Here is a 19,164-nt window from a genome sequence, read left to right on the forward strand (position 1 = left end):
GGGCCAGTAACTGAAAATGTGAGTCCACCCAACTGTGCTAGAAACAAACCAGGCTGGACGCTCTGTCTGTAGAGGCATTTTACAGCCCCTAAGAGGTACAGCAGAATGCATGAAAGGACCCCAGTACAGGATCCATGGTATCGACTTTCCAACACACTCCGTGCCCGCTCTGCAGCAATTTTTTCAATCTGCCTATGTATAGGGCTACCAAGGAATGATGTTTCATGATGACTCAGGAGTCGCTAAAGGTCAGCGCAAGCAATATCCCACAGATGTGCTGCATGGCTGAAGTGTTAGCTCAATCTTGGGCATCCAGAGAATTCTGCATGGAGCTCTGCTGCCCTCTAGTGCATAGGATGGTATATCACACCTTCATAAACAGGCATTACATGGCCTTGCGCTGTACCTTACGATATAGTTTTTTTTACCCCAAACAGGAGACAATTTCCATGGTGCTGATTGTTGCTCATTTACAGATCCACAGAGAGACCTGAGGCACTGCTTGGATTAGAACCCAACCGATGCATTTCATGATCTCGTTTTTGGAGCTGGAGGGGAAGGAAATGATGGGTGTAGGGGCTTATGTCAGATGTAACATAGTAGATGACGGCAGAAAAAGACCTGCACGGTCCATCCAGTCTGCCCAACAAGACAACTCATGTGTGCTACTTTTTGTGTATACCCTACTTTGATTTGTACCTATGCTCTTCAGGGCACAGACCGTATAAGTCTGCCCAGCACTATCCCCGCCTCCCAGCCACCAGCCCCGCCTCCCAACCACCTGCTCTGGCACAGACCGTATAAGTCTGCCCAGCACTATCCCCGCCTCCCACCACCGGCTCTGGCACAGACCGTATAAGTCTGCCCAGCACTATCCCTGTCTCCCACCACCGGCTCTGGCACAGACCATATAAGTCTGGCCAGCACTATCCCCGCCTCCCACCACCGGCTCTGGCACAGACTGTATAAGTCTGCCCAGCACTATCCCCGCCTCCCAACCACCAGTCCCGCCTCCCACCACCGGCTCTGGCACAGACCGTATAAGTCTGCCCAGCACTATCCCCGCCTCCCACTACCGGCTCTGCTGTGTAGCTAAACATATATAGAACTGAGCATACATGACACTAGATCTGGACTTTGCATTATTGCGGAAGCAGCTCAGTCTCTGCCAGCAGTGAATCCCTGATTCCAAAAGCATTCTTTCCATTCTCTGAAACAGTAAAAAAAAAAATATTCCAAACACTGAGTCTTCACGACCAAATAAATTAATCTTGTGCATACCACGACAGGAATGAACCTCACTCCAAAGCCAGGGTATGCGAAGTATGATCGCAATCTCTTCAATTTACTGCCAGCGCTCGCCTTAATACTTGCGTTTTGCCACAAAGACTTTCCTTCTGCAGTTCAAAAAGGGTACCGTGCACAGGCATGTATTAAGGTGCTCATGGAGGGTCATTTCAAATGAATTAGTGGAACACAATACAAAGTCTGAATCTTTCTGCCACATTTTTCGGCTCTCTAACTGCATCTTTACATTTATTTAAAACATTTGTATTGCCATATTTCTCAATGAATCAAAATGGCTTATGATTACATAGTAACCACAATCGTAAATTATACCAATAATTTCTTTTGCATTGTATTCATCTATTTTCTCTCATATGGATTGACTGAGTCTCTGTCCTGTTAATTATTTGGAGTTCCTTTCCTTTTATGTTTTAGTCTGTGAACTGCTTAGTCCTGCTCCGTCAGATGAAGCAGGATAGTAAATTATGAACAAGTAAATAATCATATCAGCAACATAATCAATATTCAATTACAGTGCAAAGCTTCCAAAAATATTGATTTTTCCAGTCTAATAATCAACAATAAAATGGGAGCTGGGCAGACTTCTTTGGTCTACGCCCTGATCGTGACTGAATAGATAGGGATGGTCTGGAGTGTAAATTTTAAGGGGCTTCGACGTTAGCTCCAGAACTTAGTACAAGAACAGTGCTGGGTAGACTTCTATGGTCTGTGCCCTGAGAAAGGCAAGGACAAATCAAACTCGAGCATAAAGTATCACATACCATGTAAAATGAGTTTATCTTGTTGGGCAGACTGGATGGACCCTAAGGTCTTTATCTGCCGTCATTTACTATGTTACTATGTTACTCTTTCGGGTTCTACATGGAATGTTGCTACTAACTGGGATTCCTGAATCTTGTAACTCTTTAGTATTCCAGAATCTTCAGAACTTTTAGTACAAGAACAGTTCTGGGCAGACTTCTACGGTCTACGCCCTGATCGTGATGGAATAGATAGGGATGAGCTGGAGTGTAAATTTTAAGGGGCTTTGACGTGAGCTTCAGAACTTAGTACAAGAACAGTGCTGGGCAGACGTCTACGGTCTGTGCCCTGAGAATGGCAAGGACAAATCAAACTCAGGTATACATATAAAGTATCACATACCATGTAAAATGAGTTTATCTTGTTGGGCAGACTGGATGGACCGTTCAGGTCTTTATCTGCCGTCATTTACTATGTTACTATATGTTAAAGTTGTTAAATCGAAAGAAGATTGTGAAAAATTACCTTACAAGACTGGGAGACTGGGCAGATGACGTTTAATGTCAGCAAGTGCAAAGTGATGCATGTGAGAAAGAGGAACCCAAACTATAGCTACATGATGCAGGGTTACACATTAGGAGTCTCCGACCAAGAAAGGGATCTAGGTGTCATCGTTGATGATACATTGAAACCTTTGCTCAGTGTGCGGTGGAGGCTAAGAAAGCAAATAGAATGTTAGGTATTATTAGGAAAGGAATGGAAAACAAAATGAGGATGTTATAATGTCTTGTATTGCTCCATGGTGTGACTGCACCTCGAATATTGTGTGCAATTCTGGTCACCAAATCTCAACAAAGATGTAGTGGAATTAGAAAAGGTACAGAGAAGGGCAACGAAAATGATAAAGCGGATGGGACGACTTCTCTATGAGGAAAAGCTAAAGTGTCTAGGGCTCTTCAACTTGGAGAAAAGGCGGCTGAGGGGAGATATGATAGAGGGCTATAAAATAATGAGTGGAGTTGAATGGGTAGACGTGAATCGCTTATTTACCGTTTCCAAAAATACTAGGACTAGGGGGCATGCGATGAAGCTACAAAGTAGTTAATTAAAAACAAATTGGAGAAAATATTTCTTCACTCAATGTGTAATTAAACTCTGGAATTCGTTGCCAGAGAATGTGGTAAAGGCACTTAGCTTAGCTGGGTTTAAAAAATGTTTGGCTATCTTCCTAAAAGAAAAGTCCATTAGCCATTCTTAAGATGGACTTGGGAAAATCCACTGCTTATTTCTAAGATAAGCAGATAAAATCTGTTTTACTGTTCTGGGATCTTGCCAGGTACTTGTGAACAGGATTGGACACTGTTGGAAACAGGATACTGGGCTTGATGGTCCTTCTGTCTGTCCCAGTATGGCAACAGTTATGTTCTTAAGAATCAGCAATCTGTACTTGTATATGTCAGGGTCATTTCATTAGCACCTACTGGCAAGCACAGAAGATAGTACATGATAAGGATGGACAGACAGAATAGGCCATTAGGTCTTTACCTGACATTATTTTCCGTTTCTGCATGTAAAATGTTGTTCTACACACAGAATATTCACTTCAAACCTGTAAACTGTTTTTTTGCTCATGATATAACAGAGAAACAGAATGATGAGCAGCACAGGTGGCTTTGGAAGTCACCAGAATGACATTTGCCATCCCACTCACCTGCAGTTTGGCCGTGGCGTTGTTATGTACAGACAGAATGTGAGTGACTCCAGTCCTTGCTAAGCCGGCTTTATCTTCAGAATCTGTAAATAGAAAAGCAGTGGGACATAAAGTACATAAGTATTGCCATACTGGGACAGACCAAAGGTCCATCAAGCCCAGCATCCTGTTTCCAACAGTGGCCAATCCAGGTCACAAGTACCTGGCAGAAACCTAAATAGTAGAAACATTCCATGTAGAACCCCAAAGAGTAGCAAGATTCTAGAATTCTAAAGAATAACAAGATTCCATGCAGAATTTCAAAGTGTAGCAAGATTCCATTCAGAATCCCAAGTACATAAGTACATAAGTGTTGCCATACTGGGACAGACCAAAGGTCCATCAAGCCCAGCATCCTGTTTCCATCAGTCAGTGGCGTAGTTACAGGTGGGCCTGGGTGGGCTGTGGCCCACCCAATTTGTACTCTGGCCCACCCAATATTGTGGCTCACTTGCTGTGGTTGGTGGGAATCCCCAAACCCCACCAGCTAAAGAGTTCCTCCTCAGGCAGCCAATGCCTTTCCAAACGGGAGCTGGCACCACACACCGGCCCCTCTGCACATGCTCAGTCTTCACCAGGCGGAAGCACTGAGCATGTACGGACTACTGTCAGTGGTGTCAGCTCAAGTCAAGTGCTGCCGGCTGCTGTTTGGAAGAGCACCGGCTACCCGAGGAGGAGGAAGTGATCAGCTGGGTGCAGTTTACGGATCCCCACCAGCTCAGGTATTTAATAGTTTGCGTTTGAGGGTAGGGAGAGAGGCAGAATGTGGTTAGGAGAGTGGGGGGGGGGCAGGATGTGCTGAATTCTGTGCCCATCCATTTTGGGCTCAGGCCCACCCAAAATTGGCTGTCTGGCTATGCCCCTGCCATCAGTGGCCAATCCAGGTCACAAATACCTGGCAAGATCCCCCAAAAAGTACAAAACAATTTTATGCAGCTTATCCCAGAAATAGTGGATTTTCCCCAAATCCAATTTAATAACGGTCTATGGAGTTTTCCTTTAGGAAGCCGTCCAAACCTTTTTAAACTCCGCTAAGCTAACCGCCTTTACCACATTCTCTGGCAACGAATTCCAGAGTTTAATTACACGTTGAGGGAAGACAAATTTTCTCCGATTCGTTTTAAATTTACTACTTTGTAGCTTCATCGCATGCCCCCTAGTCCTAGTATTTTTGGAAAGTGTAAACAGATGCTTCACATCTACCTGTTCCACTCCACTCATTATTTGTCTCTGGGCTTCCTCAGATACCTCACGGCTTTTCTAAACTTATTTATAATATTAGTGCTTCTGTTTATTACTTTGTTAGAATGAAAGGTTCCCACCAGAGGCGAATAAATACAGACTGCAAGCCAAACACAGCTCACCGGCACATAATTTGTCACGCACTCCATACCCTCAGTTTTCACTTAGCTCCTGATGTCATTGGTCAGAGCACGGAATATCCACCTTTTACACAGTAACATAGTAGATGACGGCAGAAAAAGACCTGCACGGTCCATCCAGTCTGCCCAACAAGATAAACTCATATGTGCTACTTTTTGTGTATACCTGACCTTGATTTGTATCTGCCATTTTCAGGGCACAGACCGTAGAAGTCTTGCCCAGCACTAGCCCCGCCTCCCAGCCACCAGCCCCACCTCCCCCCACCGGCTCTGCCACCCAATCTCAGCTAAGCTCCTTAGGATCCATTCCTTCTGAACAGGATTCCTTTATGTTTATCCCACTCGTGCTTGAATTCTGTTACCCTTTTCATTTCCACCACCTCCCGCGGGAGGGCATTCCAAGCATCCACCCCTCTCTCCGTGAAGAAATACTTCCTGACATTTTTCTTGAGTCTGCCCCCCCCCCCTTCAACCTCATTTCATGTCCTCTCGTTCTACCGCCTTCCCATCTACGGAAAAGGTTCATTTGCGGATTAATACCTTTCAAATATTTGAACGTCTGTATCATATCACCCCTGTTTCTCCTTTCCTCCAGGGTATACATGTTAGCATACGAATAGCGGGGCACCCCAACATAATAACCTGGACAAAATAGCGTTGTAACAAAATAGCCCTTGACAAAAATAAAAAGTATACCATTTTTTGTTACATTTGTACCCTGCGCTTTCCCACTCATGACAGGCTCAATGCAGCTTACATGGGGCAATGGAGGGTTAAGTGACTTGCCTAGAGTCACAAGGAGCTGCCTGTGCCTGAAGTGGGAATCAAACTCAGTTCTTCAGGACCAAAGTCCACCACCCTAACCACTAGGCCACTCCTCCATGCAACATTCCATGTAGAAGTCGGCCCTTGCAGATCACCAATGTAGCCGCGCAGGCTTCTGCTTCTGTGAGTCTGACGTCCTGCACGTACGTGCAGGACGTCAGACTCACAGAAACAGAAGCCTGCGCAGCCTTCTACATGGAATGTTGCTAGTGGAATAGCAACATTCCACGTAGAATCTCCAAAAGTATCTATTTTATTTTTGTTATATTTGTACCCCACGCTTTCCCACTCATGGCAGGCTCAATGCGGCTTACATGGGGCAATGGAGGGCTAAGTGACTTGCCCAGAGTCACAAGGAGCTGCCTGTGCCTGAAGTGGGAATCCAACTCAGTTCCGCAGGACCAAAGTCCACCACCCTAACCACTAGGCCACTCCTCCACTGTTGCTACTATTTGAGATTCTACATGGAATGTTGCTATTCCACTAGCAACATTCCATATAGAAGTCGGCCCTTGCAGATCACCAATGTGGCCGCGCAGGCTTCTGCTTCTGTGAGTCTGACGCTGCCAGACTCACAGAAACAGAAGCCTGCGCAGCCTTCTACATGGAAATGTTAATATATGGCCTAGCTTTAAGGCTACCACTTCCATGTAGAATCTCCAATAGTAGCAACATTCCATGTAGAATCTTCATTAGTAGCAACAGAATCTCAACATTCCATGTAGAATCTCCAATAGTAGCAACATTCCATGTAGAATCTCCAATAGTATCTATTTTATTTTTGTTACATTTGTACCCTGCGCTTTCCCACTCATGGCAGGCTCAATGCGGCTTACATGGGGCAATGGAGGGTTAAGTGACTTGCCCAGAGTCACAAGGAGCTGCCTGTGCCTGAAGTGGGAATCAAACTCAGTTCCCCAGGACTAAAGTCCACCACCCTAACCACTAGGCCACTCCTCCACTAGCACAGGAGCCACTTAGGGCCCTGTTTACTCAGCTGCGTTATAGGTGCGTTAACGTTTTTAAATGCACGTTAACAGTGTACGTGACTACAATTTCCTTATAGGCGCCTACACGGTTAGTAAACAGGGCCCTCAGTGATGTATTTCTTTAAGAATGGTTGTTCTGTTGTCAAATACTGATTTTAAAATTACTCTGAGAGCTCTTTTAAGAAGTTTTATTTGTGATATGTATGAACGAAAAGTATGTAAATTCTCTGGATCCCCAACACAAGTGGGCACATACCTGACATCAAAATCTCTTTTGGGAAATAGCAACTGCCCCTCAAATCACAAGTCAAGAACCTTGGACTACAGCTTGATTCGACACTTACTCTGATCCCCCAAATCCCAAGCAACCTTCAAGAGCAGCTTCTATCACTCCTGACAACTACACTGCCTGTCTCCTTACGTTGAGAAGGCAAGCCTCGTCTCGGTTCTGATAACATCAAGACTGGATTACTGTAATGCGCTCTACACTGGTGTGACTACAAAGGGCCTGCACCAGCTCCAATTGATTCAGAATGCAGCAGCAAGACTCATAGAAGGTTGCAAGCGACGTGACCACATCACACCATTTTTGCATAAACTTCACTGGCTACCAGTACAATACAGAGCCAAATTTTAAAACTCTCTGTTTGACCTTCAAGGCCCTTAAAGGAAACGGCCCAGAGTACTTGAAGAACAGGATCTCCATCTACACACCTCCAAAGCCACCGTGATCCTCCCAAAGAGTTTCCCTAGCCACACCCTCTCCAAAGGACACCACACGATGTGATACCCGCAAGTCAGACTTCTCCGGAGCAGTGGCGTAGCTACGTGGGGCCATGGGGGCCTGGGCCCCCGTAGATTTGGCCCTGGACCCCCCTGCCGACGACCCTCTCGACTGCCCCCCTCCCGCCGCCAACCCGCCGTCGCCTACCTTTGCTGGCAGGGGACCCTAACCCCCGCCAGCCGAGGTCCTCTTCTTCCTTCATTCTGTTTCTGAGTCTGATGTCAGACGTCAGACTCAGAAACAGAACGAAGGAAGAAGAGGACCTCAGCTGGCAGGGGTTGGGATCCCCCTCTAGCAAAGGTAGGCGGTGGCGGGGGAGGGTTGGCGGCGGGAGGGGGGATCAAGAGGGTCGTTGGCAGGGGGGGTCAAAGTTGGAGGTGGTGGCAGTGGTGGCAGCGGGGAGGGTCAGCAATGGCAGGGGGGGTCGGCAATGGTGGGGGGGGGGTCAGCAGCACAGGGGGGGGGCTAAAATGTGCCCCTTCACCTTGGGCTCTGGACCCCCCTCCTGCCAAAGTCTGGCTACGCTAGTGTGAGGGGGCACATTATAGCTCCCCCCCAGCCGCCGCCGCCACCTCCCCCCCGCCGTCGCCGTCACCTGTACAATGTCCGAAACTGGAAGGGAAGGGATGCAGCTTTTACAGCGCAGCAGGAGGAAGAAAACTTAAACAAGACCTCGGCTGGGCTGGCGGGGGTTGGGGTCCCCCACCAGCTGAAGTAAAAGGCACCAGCAGGCAGGAGGAAGCAGACCTCGGCGGGGGTAGGTGACGGCGGGGGAGGGTTGACGGCAGTAGGGGGGTCCAGGGCGAAATCTGCGGGGGCCCAGGCCCCTGTGGCCCCAAGCAGATACGCCCCTGCTCCGGAGTAGCCCCCACACTCTGGAATGCACTGCCTAAAAGGCTCCGCTTAAACACAAGACTGTCTCTACTTCAGGAAGCAGGTGAAAGCTCTTCAACCAGGCCTTTAACGGAAGAAGTAAATGACACCGGCTGCACATAATATAGCAGGACATGTTTCTCCACTCCTGCCCTAGCTAAGATAATGTTCAAGCACCTTTCTGACCTCATTTCCAACTCTCTCTAACCATTCCCTTATTTTCTTACTCCTGTTTCTCTATCTTATCTATATGTTCCACCTTTGCCTACACCCTATGCAGTCTATTGACGTGTTTTATTGTGTATTGTGTTGACATTGTAACGTAGCATACTATCCAGCTTATAATCGAAAGACAAAAACGCCTATATTGCGACCTAAATCGGGAGATAGGCGTATATCTCCCAAAAACGAATAACGCGGTATAATCGAAAGCCGAACTTGGACGTTTTCAACTGCACTCCATCGCGGAAGCGTACCAAGTTGACGGGGGCGTGTCGTAGGCGTGGTGAAGGCGGGACTGGGGCATGAGATGGGCGCCTTTCGCCGATAATGGAAAAAAAGTATGCGTTTGTAGCTAGAATTTAGGGCACTTTTCCTGGACCCTGTTTTTTCACGAATAAGGCCCCAGAAAGTGCCCTAAATGACCAGATTACCACCAGAGGGAATCGGGGATGACCTCCCCTGACTCCCCCAGTGGTCACTAACCCCCTCCCACCATAAAAAATGATGTTTCACAACTTTTTATTTTCACCCTCAAATGTCATACCCACCTCCCTGGCAGCAGTATGCAGGTCCCTGGAGCAGTTGTTAGGGGTGCAGTGGACTTCAGGCAGATAGACCCAGGCCCATCCCCCCCCACCTGTTACAATTGTGCTGCTTAATGCTTAGTCGTCCAACCCCCCCAAACCCACTGTACCCACATGTAGGTGCCCCCTTCACCCCTTAGGGCTATAGTAATGGTGTAGACTTGTGGGCAGTGGGTTTTGAGGGGGATTTGGGGGGCTCAACACACAAGGGAAGGGTGCTATGCACCTGGGAGCTCTTTTACCTTTTTTTTTGTTTTTGTAAAAGTGCCCCCTAGGGTGCCCGGTTGGTGTCCTGGCATGTGAGGGGGACCAGTGCACTACGACTCCTGGCCCCTCCCACGAACAAATGCCTTGGATTTATTCGTTTTTGAGCTGGGCGCTTTCATTTTCCATTATCACTGTAAAACAAAAACGCCCAGCTCACAAATTGTCGAATAAAACATGGACGTCTATTTTTTTCCAAAATACGGTTCGGTCCGCCCCTTCACAGACCCGTTCTCGGAGATAAACGCCCATGGAGATAGACGTTTTCGTTCAATTATGCCCCTCTATGCCTTACTTTGTACTGTTGTTTGAATATTTTTACTGCTGTAATGGTCTGTTGCTTATGTTTGACTTATTCTTGCTGTAGACTGCCTTGAGTGCATTCAGTCTGCTGCCCCTCACTACCTCTCCTTCCTCATCTCCCCCTATGTTCCCCGCCCGTAACCTCCGTTCACAGGACAGATCCCTCCTCTCTGTACCCTTCTCCACCACCGCCAACTCCAGGCTCCGCTCATTCTGCCTCGCCTCACCCTATGCTTGGAACAACCTTCCTGAGCCCTTACGCCAAGCCCCCTCCCTGCCCATCTTCAAGTCTCTGCTTAAAACCCACCTCTTCAATGCTGCCTTCGGCACCTAACTCTTACCGTTCAGTAAATCCAGACTGCCCCAATTTGACCGCCCCTATCGGACTGTCCGTTCACTTGTCTCTTAGGTTGTAAGCTCCTTGAGCAGGGACCGTCCCTCTATGTTAAATTGTACAGTGCTGCGTAACCCTAGTAGCGCTCTAGAAATGTTAAGTAGTAGTAGTAGTATTGCATATAGCAGTGATTTAACCAGAGCTGAGATTGTGATGTCATAATGCCTCATTCCACCAATGCCTAAGAGCCAACCTCATCAGTGATGTCACAATGGCTTGATTGTCCTATATTTGTCTCACTCTTATCTATTAGATTGTAAGCTCTTTAAGCAGGGACTGTCTCTCTTTGTTAAATTGTACAGCGCTGCGTAACCCTAGTAGCGCTTTAGAAATGTTAAGTAGTAGTAGTTAAGTTGAGTGAATTCCTTCAAAAAGGCGGCAAATAAATCCTAATAAATAAATAAAAAAATTTTAAAATGATATGCGGTGCATCAGCAGTGTGTACTTTCCTGCATGTGTACGCCACAGTGATTTTACAAGCGCACACTGTGCTTCAGCAAGTAAAATTTTGTGCTACACATTAAGACTTCTAAATATTCACTTCAAACAGTGCGACAGTTCTGTCTAAGCAGGCTGGCACCATCTCATTATGGTACGAGGCTGCTCCATCCATCCACCACCCTTTCTGTAAGGAAATATTTCTTTAGATTACTACTGCGTCTTCACCTTTCCACCTTCATCCTATGACTCCTCGTTCCAGAGCCTCCTTTCTAGTATATTTATACCAGGGGCACAACCACGAGGGGGAGGGGGAGGGGCACAGACTCCTCCACATCTGGCTCTGGCCCCTCCAATGGGGTGCAATTCACTAGCAGTGGCTCTGAGGGGGTGGCAGCAGCGGGAGGCGTGGAAAGCACAGCATCACAGGGAAGCCCAGTGGCAGGACAGCAACAGCACTAGCCCCAGTGTTTTCCTGTAATTAGACTCAAACTGAGCTCCTTTGCCAGGGCTCAGCAGTAAGCACCATTTATCATGATCTCACGTCCCGAAACTGAGATCGTAAAATGTGCTACATATTTCTGTGATCCCATGAAGAGCCACAGCTCAGCTATAAATATAGAAAACGCTTGTGGCACGCGCTGTCACTCTCCTGCCACACTGAGGAGGGCAGATGCTGCACTGTAGGTAGGGGGAAGGGGAGGAAATATGCTTGATCATTGGGAAAGAATGTTACAGAAGGTGGGAGATGCTGGACTATGGAGTAGGAGAGAGATAGAGGGGGATTCTGGGAATGGGGGAAGCATGTAGAAGAGATCATGGGTGGGGGAGGTTGGCAAGGAGTGGATACGCAGAAAAAAAAAGTAGTGAAGGAAAGAGCTAAAAGGGCAGGATCAATGTCAAAGACCAATGTAAAGAAGGAATGAACAAAGACAGGAGGAGAGAAGAGAAATGGCAAATGGACAGCACACCCTGGAAAGAATAAGGAGAAAACAGACAGAGGAAAGCAGAAAAGAGAGATTAGGACCAACGTCATTGCAAAAATAAATTCAAAATAAAATACTTTTTCTACTTTTGTTGTCTAGGTATTTTATTGGAATATGCCAGCTTTGGGAAACATGCAGCTTTGATGTCTTTCTCTTAGGGATGTAAATTGATTTCAAACGACAGGAATAAAAGGTTGAGGTCAATATTCAGCCGGTGGTGCTCACAGTTTTGCCGATCGCCACCACCATTATGCCCGAAAATTCAATGCCGGGCCATGTCCGAGCTTCGGCACTGAATTTCTGGATTTGCGCAGCCGACTACAGCACTTAACAGGTTATGGGGCACCACATAAAGACAGGAGTGACTTTTAAGTGGTCCTATTTCTGTGGTCACCTTGACCAGTTAAGTGCTGAATATTAGCATTTAATGGCCAAGTGCTGATTCCACCCCGGAACACCTGCAAAATAGCCAATTTTGAGTTAGTTAAATAAACAGTCATCTTCAGCAGCATTAACCACTTAAGTGCCGTTGAAAATGACTGATTAGCCCTGAACACATGATTGAACTGGCCAGGAGCCGTTTCTGCTGGTTACATCATTTTGAATGTCGACCCTGTTGAGGTTTTTTTTTCTGTGTTATCAAGTGTGCATATTTGGTGCACTCAAAACCAAAAACCAAATGAAAATAAATAAATAAATGACATGGAAAACTAAACAATACTAATACTTTTGGTCTGCACACCAGTGGCGTAGCTACGTGGGGCCAGGGGGGCCTGGGCCCCCGTAGATTTGGCCCTGGACCCCCTGACAGTGACCCTCTTGATCCCCCCCCGCCGCCAATCCGCCATCGCCTACCTTTGCTGGTGGGGGACCCCAACCCCCGCCAGCCGAGGTCCTGTTCTTGTGCACGTGCAGGACGTCAGAAACAGAAAGAAGCCTTTTACGGGTAGAAGAGGACCTCGGCTGGTGGGGGTTGGGGTCCCCCACCAGCAAAGGTAGGCGACGGCGGGTTGGCTGCGGGAGGGGGGGAGTCAAGAGGGTCGTCGGCAGGGGGGGGCAAAGTTGGTGGTGGCGCCGGGGGGGGGGGGTCGGTGGCACCGGGGGGGCTAAAATGTGCCCCCTCACCTCAGGCTCTGGACCCCCCTCCCGCCGAAGTCTGGCTACACCCCTGCTGCACACAAAATACTTTACATTTGCACAATACAAAGGGACATGCAGGCAGAGTCTGTCTCCTTGGGGTGCATATTTCAATTTCTAATTTGTGGTCCCTTGTTCTGTATTTGGTGAGGGGATGGCTATGATTTGCCTGTGTGACTGAGGTGTGGCATTTAGTTGGGTCACATGATGTCGTGCTAGTGAGCAGGCATAGGTGAGACAAACTCCTGAGCCTCGACCCCCCCCCCCCCCCCCCCAAAAAAAAAAAAAAACTCACCCTCTGGGTGAACATTTTCAGCTCTGGGGTCTCAGAGCTACATCTGTTTGTGTCTGGTGATCCACTCCTTTTGTGATAAATAGCTTTGTGCAACATTATGGCTTCCAAGCCTCCGAAGCGAGAGCAGGAAAAATCGCGTATGAGCGACACCAAGATGGTGGATGGGGACTGCGTTGGACCTTTGACGGGAAGCTCCGCATGGGTGGCAGAGATTGTCACTGAGGTGAAACAGGCCATAGATTCCTCTCTCTTTGCTTTGGTTTTTCATGGAAGAAGATGTCAGAGATCTACCTGTACCAGAAATAGGTTTCACGGATGACGATGCAGAGGAACTGAAAGAAATCTTGGTGAATCCGTAAGTCGTACTGAGCCAAATTGACAAATTAAAGAGTAGTAAATCACCTGGACCAGATGGCATGGACCTGCTCTGCTACTATCCATTTTAATGCTCTAGGTTGTTACAGTTAAGTTTCTACCTCTGGCAGAAAGTTTCAGTTTAAAACTATGGGGGAAAGGGTTGTACACTATGGAAACTAGTTAATAAAGCTTTCTTTTTTTTTCTATTTTTTTTAAAGCCTGAACTAGGCCCTACTATGTTTTCTAGAGGCTATCTGTTAATGCTGTAAGCTGTGATAGAAAGTTCAAGTTTAAAACTATGGGGAAAATTGTTTTATACTATGGAAACTATTTAATAAAGTTTGCTTTTTTAAATTCAAACCGTCTTTATCAATAAACCTACAAATCCTCTTGTATCCCCAATCTTTAAATCACCAAACCACAGGGCAAAATAATGTTCAATTACCTGAGAAATGTCCTCTTCTCTCAGAACTTCTCAGAAATAAAGTTACCTGGGACCTTTCCTCTCTATATATATTTTTGATTCTAAGGGGACTGCTTCAAACAGACCCTTTGAAAGTTAACATGGAAATCAGATTGCCCTAGTGACCTTCGCAGCTATCCACTTTCCTCACAGTACCTTAATTAACACCTAATTCAGGTCAGTAGTGCTGTTATCTCTCCTCCAGGCAAAGAACAGAAAATAACTTTTAAGACAGAAAACTACACAGGCATCATGGCACATCTGCTACTATCCTTTTTAATACTCTAGGCTGTTACAAGTTTCTACCTATGGCAGAAAGTTTCAGTTTAAAAACAATAGGAAAAAGGGTTGTACTCTAAGAAAACTAGTTAATAAAGTTTGCTTTTTTTTTTGTTTGTTTTTAATGACGCCTGAACTTGGCCCTGCTGTGCCTTCTAGAGGCTATCTGTTAATGCTGTAGGCTGTGATAGAAAGTTCAAGTTTAAAACTATTTGGAAAGGGTTTTATGCTATGGAAACTAGTTAATAAACTTTGCTTTTTAAATTCAAACTGTCTTTGTCAATAAGCAGCATAAAATCTGTTTTACTGTTTTGAGATCTTGCCAAGTACTTGTGACCTGAATTGGCCACTGTTGCAAACAGGATACTAGGCTTGATGGACCTTCGGTCTGTCCCAGTATGGCAATGCTTATGTTATGTTCTTATGTTCTGTGTTAGGCTGGTGGTTAGTGGTTACCAGTTGTAGGGCATTTTCTTAGAAATGTCCATTTGTCTGGAACCTGCTCCCTCTAGAGATGAAAATGTTTAATGAAACCATTGGTTTTCACTAACAATGCAAAACGCACATATTTGAGATTTCTGATATTTTAACTTATCATATGATGTTATGCATTTTTTTTTTTGTTGTAAACTGCTTCGTAGCCTTCAAGGAAAGGAGGCATAGAAAAAAAAAAAGCAAGATATAAAGAAATAAACAGACTAACAGTCATAGAAAGTGCCATACAGACTGGCATAGATATATGTATTTTATGGTGGCACTTACCTCTAATGTTTCCCAGGTAGAGCCCATCGTTGATCTGAAAGAAAACAGAGATCAGAACTTTATCTTCCTTGCACTAATCCCTGCCAATGTAATCAGTCTAGGCAGGGTGATTTACAAACAGTCTTGCCATCATGGTTCCTTAATGCAATGAGCTTGAACCTGACAGAGCAGTGATGCGCTGACCAAATGATGCCACCACTGCTACGGTGAGGCTGTGCCCTTTCTTCCCCCTCACCCCCACCCCACCCTCCTCTTGGTCTGCTTTCCACTGTAGACACTAAAATTGGCTCTTGATTGCCACACTCTCCCTTCTCTTTTATAAAACCCAAAAATATGACCCTTCTAACATTAGGCAAGGTCATTATTGCAGGCCACAATGAAGGGTTTTAGTGTGATATTCTAGTTGCATGATCTAATATGAAGTACATAAGTATTGCCACACTGGGACAGATCAAAGGTCCATCAAGCCCAGCATCCTGTTTCCAACAGTGGCCAATCCAAGTTACAATTACCTGGCAAGATCCCAAAAAAGTTCAATACATTTTATGCTGCTTATCCCAGAAATAAGCAGTGGATTTTCCCCAAGTCAATTTAATAATGGTCTACAGATTTTTCCTCTAGGAAGCCGTCCAGACCTTTTTTAAAACCCCGCTAAGCTAACTGCCTTTACCACATTCTCTGGCAACGAATTCCAGAGTTTAATTACATGTTGAGTAAAGAAATATTTTCTCTGATTCGTTTTAAATTTACTACTTTGTAGCTTCATCGCGTGCCCCCTAGTCCTAGTATTTTTAGAAAGAGTAAACAAACGATTCACGTCTACCCGTTCCACTCCACTCAGTATTTTATAGACCTCTATCATATCTCAGCCGTCTTTTCTCCAAGCTGAAGAGCCCTAGCCGCTTTAGCCTTTCCTCATAGCGAAGTCGTCCCATCCCCTTTATCATTTTCGTCGCCCTTCTCTGAATATTTTCTAATTCCACTATATCTTTTTTGAGATGCAGCAACCGGAAGTAACATGGGCCTTGTACACCACCCCATCGCCTCCATTCTCAGGGCAAGTAATAAGTTCCAGCGGTGTCTCTCTAATTGGCCAAAGGTCAATCGCTGCAGGGCCTGTGGGCTTGAAGCAAACCAGGAAGATACTTGCTACATGTCACGGCCTCTCTCCCCACATAAATGCACCCTCCCAGTGCTGCAGGCTGACCACAGAAGAGGGGTTCTGACCCACCAAGCCAGACCTGGATCCAGTGGTCACCAGAACAGCTGTCTGCATGGTAACCAAACATGAGCGCCACAAAACGCAAATGTGTACGAACAGAGACCAGCTAGAAAAGCCAAAATCACAGACTTTATGCTTTGTTTTGAATTTCTATAGTAACGGCATCTCATAAACATTGTAAGTGATTGCTTTAATAACACATTTCAATCCGGAATAGTTCAGCTACCAGACATTATTTCAAAGCTTTCTATTTTGGGATTCCGAAGTAAAGGGTTGAGATTGCTAAGTTTACCTCTCGGGATCCGAGGATGATGACAGGAAGAGCACACAGCAGGGAGGGAGGCTGGGAAGCCAGACCAGACACCTAGTTTATAACGTTAAATCAAATGCCTTGCCATTGAGTTCATTTATTTAGAAATATGATGAACACAATATAATAAAAAGCATGAATGGGCGGGTTAGCCTGACACTGAACTCTGGGTCGGCCCATTCCATTCTTGGACACCGGGCCATGGGCTGGCCCCTTCCACTCTTGGCTGAGTCACCCTGACACTGGGCTCTGGGTCAGTCCATTCCACTCCTGGACAAGTTATTCCTGACAGTGAGCCCTGGGTCAGCCTGTTTTACTCTTTCTTCTCTCTTTCCATCTTTCCTCTCCCTCATTCTTTCCTCTCTCTTTCTCTCCTTTTTTTTTTTTTTTAAGTTTAAATTAATTTTATTGATAACTCAAAGTTAAGCAACACAACACACAACATACTCAATATTGCCAACTTACAAACAATAAGATACTATGCATGAACCATACAGCTTGTAAACCGCCCTTTCCCCCCCCCCCCCACCCCACCCCACCCCACCCCACCCCTTCCCATCCCCTCCATCCCAACCCCTGTACCACTCAGTTTCCAAAGTCTCAGGAACCTTCCTGTTGCTATCCGTGTTAATTCAAGGAAGTACAACAGGACCAGTAATCCAGAACTTTTTTCTCTCTCCTTTTACACTATCCCTCTTCTCACCAGCCTCTCTCCACTCTCTCCTCTCTCCTTCTCCAGTGAATCAGCTTCATCTCTCCTCCATCCTGCTCTTCTTTCATCCATAGTTTCTCCTTCTAGTCTCTTCTCCCTCCCTCCCTCCCTCCCTCCCTCCCTCCTTTTCAGTATTATCTCCATCTAATCTCTCCAACATGTGTCTCTTTCCTCCCTCTGTAAAACCAAAGAAAATGATGGCAGATTAAAAAAAAAAAACACGCAGTCTACCTGTCTGAACTTTCGGCGTGGACCGACGGCTGTTTCTTTCTGATTCTCCTTTAGAACTGAACTCGTTTCACTATTTGGTATGTTGCTGCCGAGCAACATCTTCCGTTTATCTGAGTGCAGGATCGGGTAATAGTGTCCACTACATTTTCAGACTCCTGAGGCAGGTACCAGTCACTGTGTCGCATCCATTGGTTTCGTGTACAAGAATCCTTGAGTCTCCCTTGAGTTTTTTGCAAGAACCAACCCACCCTACTCTTTTGTTTGTGTCTATCCAGTCTGCCCATCCCTACCAATTACTTAGATCTCCAATCCCTTCCTCTCCCTCTGAGCTCCTCTCTGTGCTTTTCCCATGCTTTCTTGAATTCAGATACATCCTCATCTCGACCACCTCAACCCAGAGGCTACCTATTGCATACATCCACCATCCTTTCCATGAAGAAGTATGTCCTCAGCTTACTCCTGAATCTGTCTACCCCTTAGTGAAGTGGAGGAGTAGCCTAGTGGTTAGTGCAGCGGACTTTGATCCTGGGGAACTGAGTTAGATTCCCACTGCAGCTCCTTATGACTCTGGGCAAGTCACTTAACCCTTCATTGCCCCTGGTACAAAATAAGTACCTGAATATATGTAAACCGCTTTGAATGTAGTTGCAAAAACCTCAGAAAGGCGGTATATCAAGTCCCATTTCCCTTTCCCTATTTAAGATTCTAGATGGAATGTTGCTATTATTGGAGATTCTACATGGAATGTTGCTGTTGCTACTATTTGAGATTCTGGAATGTTGCTACTATTTGAAGATACTACATGGAATGTTGCTAGTGGAGGAGTAGCCTAGTGGTTAGTGCCGTGGACTTGGATCCTGAGTAACTGCTTTCGATTCCCACTGCAGCTCCCTGTGACTCTGGGCAAGTCGCTTAACCCTCCATTGTCCCTGGTACAAAATAAGTACCTGAATATATGTAAACCGCTTTGAATGTAGTTGCAAAAAACCTCAGAAAGGTGGTATATCAAGTCCCATTTCCATTTCCCTATTTGAGATTCTACATGGAATGTTGCTACTATTGAGATTCTGTTGCTACTATTTGAGATTCTACATGGAATGTTACTATTCCACTAGCAACATTCCATGTAGAATAGCTACGTTCCATTAGAAGCCTGCCCTTGCAGATCAGCAACATGGCTGCGCAGGCTTCCGTTTCTGTGAGTCTGACATCCTGCACGTATGTGCAGGATGTCAGACTCACAGAAACAGAAGCCTGCTCAGCCGCATTGTTGATCTGCAAGGGCAGGCTTCTAATGGACTGTTGCTAGTGGAGGAGTAGCCTAGTGGTTAGTGCAGTGGACTTTGATCCTGGGGAACTGAGTTCAATTCCCACTGCAGCTCCCTGTGAGTCTGGGCAAGTCGCTTAACCCTCCATTGCCCCTGGTACAAAATAAGTACCTGAATATATGTAAACTGCTTTGAATGTAGTTGCAAAAAACCTCAGAAAGGCAGTATGTCAAGTCCCATTTCCCTTATTCCAGCGCTTCCTTTCAACTTAAAGAGATTCACGTC

At 46.0% G+C, this 19,164-nt stretch overlaps 1 protein-coding gene across 2 annotated transcripts in view; it reads right to left on the bottom strand.

Moving 5' to 3' along the window:
- LOC115470922 (dual specificity protein phosphatase 22-A-like) overlaps window positions 1–19,164 on the bottom strand; it is a 120,722-nt gene that overhangs the window by 89,052 nt on the left and 12,506 nt on the right. The window contains exons 3-4 of one of the 2 annotated variants that reach the window (XM_030204544.1): window positions 15,137–15,170; window positions 3,761–3,843 (exon numbers count right to left, since the gene is read on the bottom strand). In XM_030204544.1, coding sequence (XP_030060404.1) covers window positions 3,761–3,843; window positions 15,137–15,170 — 117 coding nt within the window. The remainder of the gene's footprint in view (window positions 1–3,760; window positions 3,844–15,136; window positions 15,171–19,164) is intronic. The other variant, XM_030204543.1, reaches the window with a different exon arrangement.

Source organism: Microcaecilia unicolor, chromosome 5 (genome assembly GCF_901765095.1).
Source record: "Microcaecilia unicolor chromosome 5, aMicUni1.1, whole genome shotgun sequence".
Lineage (NCBI taxonomy): Eukaryota > Metazoa > Chordata > Amphibia > Gymnophiona > Siphonopidae > Microcaecilia > Microcaecilia unicolor.